The sequence below is a fragment of the Poecilia reticulata genome, linkage group LG16, assembly GCF_000633615.1.
Source record: "Poecilia reticulata strain Guanapo linkage group LG16, Guppy_female_1.0+MT, whole genome shotgun sequence".
Lineage (NCBI taxonomy): Eukaryota > Metazoa > Chordata > Actinopteri > Cyprinodontiformes > Poeciliidae > Poecilia > Poecilia reticulata.
In genome coordinates this window covers 5,168,399-5,179,011 of record NC_024346.1, presented here as the reverse complement: position 1 = coordinate 5,179,011, position 10,613 = coordinate 5,168,399, and the positions used below count along the sequence as shown (strand labels likewise).

At 36.9% G+C, this 10,613-nt stretch overlaps 1 protein-coding gene across 1 annotated transcript in view; it reads right to left on the bottom strand.

The window, feature by feature from the left end:
• Window positions 1-3,516: 3,516 nt before the first annotated feature.
• The window catches only part of meox2a (mesenchyme homeobox 2a), a 12,764-nt gene continuing 5,667 nt past the window's right edge, over window positions 3,517-10,613 (bottom strand). The window contains exon 3 of the mRNA XM_017309633.1: window positions 3,517-5,085. Within this exon, the coding sequence (XP_017165122.1) occupies window positions 4,867-5,085 (219 nt within the window). The 3' untranslated portion in view covers window positions 3,517-4,866. The remainder of the gene's footprint in view (window positions 5,086-10,613) is intronic.

The window sequence follows — 10,613 nt, the reverse complement described above, 5'->3', positions numbered from 1 at the left end:
GTTTGGGGTGTTCCACGCTTCATGCTGTAAATATGAAACTCGTGAATCACTGACAAAAATCAGAAAAAAAAAAAAAAGTTTCATAATTCAGTGTTTCTATGCACCGGTATCCAAGCATGACTTTTTTCTTTTACATAGATTTTAACCTTAAAAAGTTATTTACGGCTTGTATAACTTTGGATTTGTTTGTAATACACAACACAGAGACAGACAGACGTGATTTAATCGATAAAGTTATGTAACCATGATTCAGCTGCAGGAGATAAAGTTATGCACATTCAGCTTTAATATCATTAAATGTCACAAGATCAAACATCAAACCACAAGTGCAACCAATCAACTAAAGCAGCACACATCCATACACTTTTTTTCTCTCAATAAGGTTTACAAAAACCTTCTGTGGGTTGGAATAGTTGCAGGATTATATATAAAGTATTCACGCCCTTTTTCACATTTTGTCACATTACAACCAAAACATTCAACGTGTTTTATTGGATTCTTATGCGGTAGACCAATAAGAAAAACACATGATTGGGAATTTTGCTAAAAATGTTACATGGTTTTAAATGTTCTTGCATTTAAAAGTCTGAAAATCGTGGCTAAAAATTGAATTGAGAGTGTGGATCTCAGTGTAGCAACAGCTGAACTATGAAGAGAACATCGGTGAACAAAAACGCCAGTCAGAGTCAGCGGGAAGGTTAATGACGGTTTATATCAGGGCTAATCAAACGCCACTTTTTCATTTATTCAGTTCAGAGTTGAAGGAACTATGTACACTCTTAAGTGTGTTTGTAAAATAAACATGTTTCCACCATAGTTCACAACTGTTGATGCAAGGAGCGGCCATATTGAAATGACGGAAGTAGCCAACTTCCAGTCCAACTTCCAGTTGATTTTTCCCCCTGGCCAGGGGGACTCTGAGTGGATTTTACCAACATACCTGAGTTGCTTATCAAGTCTGTAGATCCCTCCTGGCTTCAGAGACTTATTTACTCAGCAATACCAGAACCAAAACTAAACCTTAATTAAGTTCAAAACAGCGTTTCAGCGCTCCCTGAAAACTTCTTATGTGAAGAAACTGATGGTTTATTTACATCAGGGATGAAAATATTTTTTGTTTAAAGATTTGATCAAAGACTAATGAACCATTTGAAGAACTTGTTTACACTTGAAATAGTTGAATTTTAACATCTGTTTTTCTTTTATGTGGTTACTTTATACTTTATTGTCCTTCTATCTTCCTTTGTGTAAATCACTCTGGATGTAAACATGATAACCTCCACTTTATTTTTCATTTATTCTTCACTTTGAATTTTGTTAAAACTTATGTAAGACTAATTTAATTCTAATTGAGCTGATTTGAACTTTAAGCGCAGCAAAAGAATTAAAACCGGATTATTTTCCTCTTTCCATAACGCCCTGAGATGACTTTCCACTCTTCATAAACAAACCCCTACTTTAACAGGACGACATAGCATAAAATACAGATCCATGATCAAAGCTATTGATTTTAAACGAGTTAAAGAGCAAAAAGTAAAATACATTTTTGTCGCATGTACTTCATTCTCAATTTCACAATAATTTCCACGGAGTGATATCTTTTAGCCACAATCCAAAGTGGGATGAAATTGTAGCAGGAAACATTTTGAAATGCGGTTATTAAGTCTGTCAGTGAATGAGATAAGAGGAATTATTATTAATTTATTGTTTATTAGCATTTATTATTGTTGTTTTTTATTATTATTATTTATCTGTTTAATATTTTGTGATTAGATAAGCGGCCAGATGAGACAAAAAGTAATTTGTAGCATTTAAACACATTTGTACACAATACTGCGGAGTTTAGAGGAAAATTAGTGTTTGCTCGTAAACAGAGCGGATGCGCGCGCAGCTTGACAACAGAACGAGCCGGGATGGCCTGCGTTCGCTGGTTGCCATAGTTACCCGTATTAACCTTATGTTAATGTTTTAACATTAGCTAGCGTGTTGTCAGTCAGCGGACTACATCTGTTTATCTCAGCGCGATAAAAAACTAGTTCTGCTACTTGGTGGATGAGGTGCGTTTAAGGACCCGCATTAGATGCAGGTGAGTCGATAAATGACGAGAGAAAATGGCCCCGAACGTCAGATATTAACTTGCTAGCAATTTTGATCACGGTAAACAACGGAATTCGTATTTAGCGTGCAAAAGACAAATAAAAGTATTTCTTAGTTTGTTTACAATGAAGATGTAGCTGCATCCATCAAGGCAGGTGATAAATTGAGCCTTAAAAAAATGCAGCGAATTGAAGGGAAAGTACAGAATCAATGTGCTAAAAATAAAACCTGATAACCGCAGGAGATCTGCGCTGGCTGCGAGTTGTAAATGATTTGATTACCCGAATTGTAAATAGTTTATTATTTATCTGTTTAGAATAGTTAGAATAATGAATTCTCGCCTGCGTTTTGAAGGAGACATGCGCAGTAGAGCGGCTGCTGACTCAGCGTGACGTCGACTGATAAACCCGAAAATTAATCATAACGCAAGGCGTTAGGGAAAAATTCAAGTCTTGTAACTTTTAAAAGGAGTAAATTAATATTATTTATATCTGTCCTTTTTAACTAATATTGTCATTATACTTATCAATATTGTGCTGTTTTATTAAACCAAGCACAAGCATGAAAAGGCATAAAAAAATGTAATCAGAAACAAATTATCAAATCCTAACAAGCCAGTAAAATTCGGAATCATTTATTCAGTTTGAATGTTTTTGCTCTTCATAAGGTTAAAGCAGGACGCGTTGCCCTTTAATGCGTTTAAAGGTACACACTAATTCCTCTCAGGACAGACATGCTTACATTTCTGTTGTCAGGACGGCAGCTGACAGTCAGGAGTTGGGGGCTGCAGTAGAACTAACAAGAGCACATTTGTGTGCGGTTACAAATACTGTTTGTTTAAATTTAAAGCCGAATGGAAAAACAGGGGAGCCCTCGACACTTGTGAAAAATCTGCAGTGGTAACGCAAAAAGAAAGAAAGAAAGAAAGAAAGAAAGAAAGAAAGAAAGAGAAAAAGAAAGAAAGAAAGAAAGAAAGAAAGAAAGAAAGAAAGAAAGAAAGAAAGAAAGAAAGAAAGAAAGAAAGCTGGATCCAATTCATGATCAGCAAGTTATGCCTGCAGGGGCTGGAAGGAAAAAAATTATAAACCTCAAATACCGTGTGAGGTGCCTCTAAGACAAATTAGCATGCACAATCACAACGTGGTGAAAGATGAGATCAAGACACTAAATTATTTTCAACTGGATTTGGTAACCGGATCCCATCCTTTGTGGGTTCTGTGGAGTCTTGGCAGGAGTCCCCGGCACCGGCCCTCGGGCGAAGGTGAATTTTAACATGCGCCCACATCGCCAGCTTTCTGCACTCTCTGCAGTGTTTAATTTATTTTAGCCTCACTTGGTGGAATCCATCAGACGGGATGAAGGACGAAAAGCTGCAGAAATGGTGGAGGGGGAGGAAAAATAAAGCTTTTTTCAAGAAACTTCATTAACCACTCTTAAAAGTTTTATTCAATTTGCAACTGTCCCCTGCCTCAGGTTTCAAATCAATTGCAAAAAAAACAACGAGAAAAAGTCATCTCCAGGCAGAAAAACGCCAGCTAACGAGCCGTCAGTGTGCATTACTGCATGAGCTGAACAGTCTGGGTATAGGCTTATTGTTACGGTAAGACAAGACTAACACTTATTTACAGATCACTCATATTTGCAAGGCAGATCAGATTTCCTGGCACCTGGTTGAGTCAAACACTTAATTACAGCGTAATTTACATTTTAAACAGTAGGAACCAATCAGGCGCAGACTTAAAAGTTCAACAGTGCAAATCAAAGCTTCAGGCTGCTCCTGCAAAGAGACAAAACATGGAATGTTAACAGTTTATTTTTTTACTTTTTCAGTCAATTTCCATAATCAAGACGCAGTGAAGTGAAACAGTATTTGTCTCCAGAGATTTCTTCTTTTTTTTTTTGTCACACCCAAAGGTTTCAAATCATACAACTAGAGGTTATATCAAAGGTAATAGAAAATGTATGAATTTATGTATTAAACTGAAAAAAACAAGTCCCAAGTCATTCTCAGTAATACGTCAACAATGAAACCATTTATCAAAATCTTTGGAAATTACTTAAATAGAACATGAAGTAGGCCAAAAGTCTAAAGAAATTCAATAAAAGGGAAAATCACAGACATTTATTTATTGGTAAAGAGTTAGAAACCCTTTTCAAACATGGTGGTTGTGTGATTATCTGGGGCTTTTATGATCTGAAATATATAATCAAATCCGCATCTGAATGCTTCAAAAAACAAGACAAAGATTGTTGAGTGGCCTAGTCAAATTCTGTAATGGTCTGGATGCTGTCATGGCTGCTGGTTAGACTTAAAAACAATAAATGTTTCTGGTACAGAGTGAGAAAAAAATCCCTCCACAATGTTGGATGTTAACGCAAATGCTGCATGCTTGTAGAGCATTTTCCCCTAAATGAATCATAAATGTAAAATATACATGTATATATTTTATTATTTACTGAGGTTATGTTTGATATTGAAAAAAATCAGATTTATGTGTGACGAAAAACTACAAACAAGAAATCTGCAACGGTTCAAATACTTATTCAAAGCACTGCATTTTGTCCTTTTTTTTTTTGTCATTTATCAATAAAACTTTCATCGAATGTCCTCAGTTCTTCAAATTTACACGATGCCTGTGCAGCTATTTGTTTTTTTCACTCCTCTGCGTTTGTACACTCGTTTAGCGTCGTCGTGTGACGGTGGCGGCGGATCATCCGACAGCAGTTCCCTCTGAGGAAGCTCCAGGGGCGGATAGGGGTTGGCGTCCATCATAAGTGAGCGTGCTCGGAGCTCTGGTCGCTGTCATGACTGTCCTCGTTGGCTAAGGAGTCCGTCGAATGATGCAGCGCGGCGATGCCGGAGAACTCCGACGGCAGAAGCGTTCCTTTTTTCACGTTCACCAGTTCCGTCTCGCGAGCTGCCGCCCCCTGCTGGCCGCCTTTCACTCTTTTCCACTTCATCCTCCGGTTCTGGAACCACACCTTCACCTGCAAGAGGGAGCAAAGCGTTAAAGCCATGGGAATCCTCCATTGGAGCTACTACCATGCTATGCGTTTTAGAGTCTTTGTAGGTGAAAAATTCAGAAATGAGACAAAATTTGAGTTTCAAAAGTTGAAAATTAGCTTTAAAATTTTTTTTTTCATTTTTAGATTAATCTTAGAAAATGTCTAAAAAATAATAATAATTCTGAGTTTGAAAAGTCAAAAAATTGCTAGAGAAAACGAAGTTTTGAGATTATTCTTAAAAATGTTCAACAAAAAACAAGGACATTTCTGAGCTCCAAGTGTCAAAAATGTGCTAGAAAAAACCCTGGAAAGAAAACAAAAACATGTCTGAGTTTGAACAGTGGAAAATTTGGTAGAAAAAATTTTGAGATTAATCTCAGAAATTTTCTAGAAAAAAAAGAAAACAAGGACATTCGTGAGCTTGAAAATGTGAAAACTTTTTAGAAATTTTCAAAAATTTTGAGAATAATCTCAGAATTTGTCTAGTTAAGTCGAAAGGTAAGCTTTTTTCCAGCAGATTTTCAACTCTAGCAAATCAGAAATTTTCTTGTTTTTCCAAAAAAAACCCTGAAATTAAGCTAAAAATTTCTGAAAAATTTCTAGCAAATTTTTGACTTTTCAATCTGAGAAATGTTTTTGTTTTCCTAGAAAATTTCTAAGATGAATCTTAAAATTTTTGAGGTTTCTGGTGGAAATGTATACCTCCTTTTTTCCTTCCTCATCTAGAATAATAGCCCTAATACACCAGCGTAATTTCTGGTCTCGAACTGATGAATAAATAAATAAAAATAAATCTCCCTTTCTGTTATAGGGTTTTACAGATGATACCAGGATGAACCAAAATAATAAAGTTTTACAATTTACCTTCAAGTGTGCAAGACAAGGTATCATAAATATCATTTAGTTAAAAAAATAAAGCAAAAAGTGAAACGTTTTCCATGAAAAACAAGGTGATAAATTGCCTAGCAGTAGCTACAACCTTTAGTGGGAATAACTGCTGTTTTCTGTATGACCTTATCATCCCCACACTGTCCTTCAGTGTGTTTGCACATTAATAAACATTTCTGTAAATATTCCATCTTAGTCAAATAGGTTAATTTTCAGCTGACACGAGAAAACAATAATTATGAGCGTGAAATAAAAAAGGAGCGAATGATCACACACTTGACCATCTCAGAGGTTTGCAGATTTTTGCTCCTTTCAGGTCAAATCACTGAACTTTGGTTGTGATTAGAAAACCTCGATTTCTTTCTTCGTAGGGAAGATTTGGAGAAATTCTCCTGCAGGTCGAAGGCCTCACTCCTGACCCTGGGCGAGGAGTTCAGGGTCAGCTCGGAAACTGCAGCATCCTCTGGCCCGACAGCTACAAAGCAAACCCAGTTCCCCCGCCTCCATAAATGTCAGCTGGTGTGAAGTCTGTTCTGCCTGACGACGGTGCCGGTCCAAATGGGTCTGGTCTGTCCAAAGCACATTCCTTCTGAGGTCTATTGGTCCTTTTTTAATTGTCCTGTCAGGAACTTTAACATCGATCATGTGAATTTTTGAGGCCTGTAGAGAATGAAATGACGATCTTGGGTTTTTGCCACTGCTCTCAGAATTGTACGATCTTAGCTTGTAAAGAACATTTGTCGCTTAAAAAACACTTTTATGTCTATTTGAGGTTAACTTTGACCTTTTGACCCTTCCCAGATTGATGGGGATGCAGCATGTTTCATTTTCACATCTGCCTTGCATTTTTTTATTTAAAAGGTTTTGTTTTTATAGCTTCTAGATGCAGTCATCAAATTTCTCCAAAACTTAACAGCATGAATCAATCCTTGTGACCAATTGATTTTATTACCAAGCTGTTACCTTGGATTTTTATTTTTATTTTGTAATTTCTCTGAGCTTCACTGTCTGAATTGGCAGACCACATGAACTGATCTGAAATATTTTCCTTTCAAATAAAAATTTTCCCTGCATAACAATTTTATGTGAGATGACCTCATGACCTCATAGCCCTTCCTAAATTGATCTTTAATTTTGAAATTGATTAGATTTCAAAATTCTGAGATTATTCTCAAAATTTTTGAAAATTTCTAAAAAGTTTTCACATTTTCAAGCTCACAAATGTCCTTGTTTTCTTTTTTTTTTTCTTTTAGAAAATTTCTGAGATTAATCTTAAAATGTCTGAGTTTTTTTCTACCACATTTTCCAGTGTTCAAACTCAGACATGTTTTTGTTTTCTTTCCAGAAAATTTCTGAGACTGATCTCAACATTTGAGGGGTTTTGGAGAAATCTAATCAATTTCTGTCCAGCATGAATCAGACCACTGGGCCAACCAATTTAATTGCTAATCTTTACGAAGAGCCCTACATCCTGAGAAGAACCTGTTGGGTTTTTGGCAATTTCTCTGAGCTTCACTGTCTGAATTGGCAGACCACCTGAACTGATCAGAAATATTTTCCTTTCAAATAAAAATTTTCCCTGCAGAACAATTTAATCTGACATGACCTCATGACCTTATAACCCTTCCAAGATTGATGGAAAGCAGCAATTGCTTCTCTGATCTGGACGTTCCTCAGCAGAAAACTGATTTTATCAACATTTATGATGATCAACTAACAAACTACATCTGCAAACATACATAATTTGCACAACCATTTTGTTTTTGTTGTTTAAATGACGCCCATTCTGATGTGTTTGCGTCTTTTTCTTTGATTTAAACTTGTGAGGCGTTGGGATTGAACGGGGTGTACTTTCTTTACCCGATGCCTTTATATGTGGACATGCGGCTCCACTTGCCACGGGGCGTCTACCTGTTTTTCCCTGACTCAACAGTCTCTCCCGTACTTGATGATTAAGCTGTTGCTTAAAACGGTTTACACATCGAGCTGCAGAGAGCTGCCTCCGGGCCCCGGAGGGCGGGAGGAGAGTCCCCTTTGACACAGGGGGAGGTGGGTTTATTTTTGGGGAGCGGAGCCATCACATGGTCAGGAAGTTAGCCGACAACGCAAACGTTTGTCTTGAGCGGGCGGGGCGCCGAGTATCTGAGCGGATTCTTTACAAGCCTGAGGCGGCGACACATTTCTGGCTCTGATGTCACACAAACCCATCGCTTTCGAAGCAAACTGGGGAAATTCGGATTCTCTGACGGAGTCTGAACGACCCGACCTCACGTGTACGATGACGCCGATCTGCATCAAAAACTCAGAGGTCTGTGGACCAAAAATGAGCCACTAAACACATTTCAGCAACATAAAATCTACCAGTAAAAACAGCACAGCGTGAGCAGAGAGGCAGAAATTAAACAATCTGCTCCAATTTTATTTTAATAGGAGTAATAGGCTTTAGATTTTAACACTAAAGTGGTAATATTACCAGGGTTAGGCTGGATTTTCTGTTAACTTCTGCCAGGATCTAAAATGGTCAGACTTCACCATGTGAGATGTTTCTGCTTTCTGACGCCTCTTCAAAAATAATCCAGCTTTCACAGCCATTAAAAATCCATCGAATTTCTCCAGACGGCTCACGCAGCATAAATCAGGCCAACCGATTCTAATGCCAGTATTTACCTCAGAGTCCCCTGCTGCGTGCGCTCACACACAGGCAACGTATGGCGCAATATGCATGCACATTTTGATGCCACTGGAAGATTAATTGCAACAATGTGGGAGAGCGCTGCAGGATGGCAAACTCTGTGCCCTCAGCTAGCACGCTGGCTAAATAGGAGTTTTCTTTCTTCTCGGCTTCTGAGACTTTGTAATTTGAGCCGACAGGGGAGCGTTACTTCAAAACTTTATGAAGCATGTGACGTTTTCCAAGCTGGACTTTGCAGGTGTCTTTGCAGAGCTTTGTTTTACTTTGAAAATCCCTTAAAACCTGCCAGAAAAGATGGATTTTTCTAAGTCATGATATGAAAATCTTGAATCTGTACAGCGACCTTCTGCTTTTAGTACTCCAGGATCTAAATGAAGAAAAGGAAATGATAAGTAGAGCTTCTCTATTATTATTTTTTCCCCCATTGGACATTTTATTTAATAAAATTAGGAAACTTACATCTATATTTATTCTGATTTGTCTTGTGAAAAGCAGATGTTATCCTGTCATTGGTTGAGAAATCTTGCTAATTCTAGCTAAAAGGTTCAAATTTAGTGGAAATACAAAGAATTTTAATTTGAAAGGTATTTTGCTTTTTAAAAAAATTTCAAATTCTTCCACATTGAATCTTAGTTTTCTGGTGCTTTAACATCACTTTAGACAAGTTAAATACGTATTTTAGCCTCACATTTTGAAGACAGATTCTTTTTCTTCCCTTCCTTTTTGGTATCCAAACATTCATTTTTGGTTTTTTAGCTGCTGGTTCTTTATTTTTACCTCCTCGTTGATATGAAACACTTTCCGTCACTGGCCAACTTTCAGTCGTCCAGGATCATCTCTATTGCTTCTGTTGAAACGTTTTTGGAAATACACATGCAGATGCATCTGTAGTTTCTTTGGCTACGCATCAGACATCCTTCTGCCTGTCTGAGATAAGGGATATATTTTAGTTTTAGCGTTCAGTGCAGGTGGAGTTTTCCGCAGAAAGAAGCAAATGACTTCCTTCTGACAAATGTCACTGTAACAGAGAGAAAACTAGAGAGAATCTGCCAGTTTTAGTAAGTTTAAGTGTTTTTTTAAAGTGTTTTTTAGTGTTGAAATTAAACTTCTATTGTTTAAATTTAACACAAAAGTTGGATTAAGCTTTTTAAATATCAAGTATTATTCCAGCTCAGTGTGTTTTGAGGACTATGCTTGTTATAGCTAACTAACTACCCATAAGCTTGTTAAACTTCCTGCATGCAAAGGAAAACAGCAAGAATGTTTTTGATTTTTAATTCCCAAAACATAAATGTATCCTTTTTCAAGAGTATGAACGGACATGTTTAAAAAAATGCAAATGAAGGACTGAACAAATGAATCAACAATTCAAGACCTGACCAAATTGGAAATATGGACTGGAGCTGATTTCTTAATATACATTTAAATTGTAGATTGTGGAGTTTTAAACTTTCTAGCAGGAAACATTAAATAGGCTGCCTTACTAATGAGGAAGAACCATACAAACCAAGTCTCTAAGAAATGGATTTATCAACTCAAAACAAACAAAATTGCATGTTTCAACTAATTTCCTGTTAATTTTGTACAAAATGTCCAACGGATAAACAAAACCAATAACTGAGCTCTGATCGATTCCCCCTTGCTCACCTGTTTGACCTGTTCTTTATCACACAGTGACGTTTATTTAGTGCCTGTTGGGAGCAAAACATGTAATGGTGTTCATTATTAAACGTCTATCAGGCAAAGTTCAACAGGCCCTGAGCCAGAAGGAGAAACTGAAGAGGATTAAAGATGCAGGTTTTTAAGAACTTTCCAGAGATTTTCTACTTCTGATCATCGATAAAAATATAAATCGACAAATAGTCTACATAGAAGCTGATTAAGTAGCCAGTTTGGACGAAATAAATTGGTATATTTAATATAAATATAT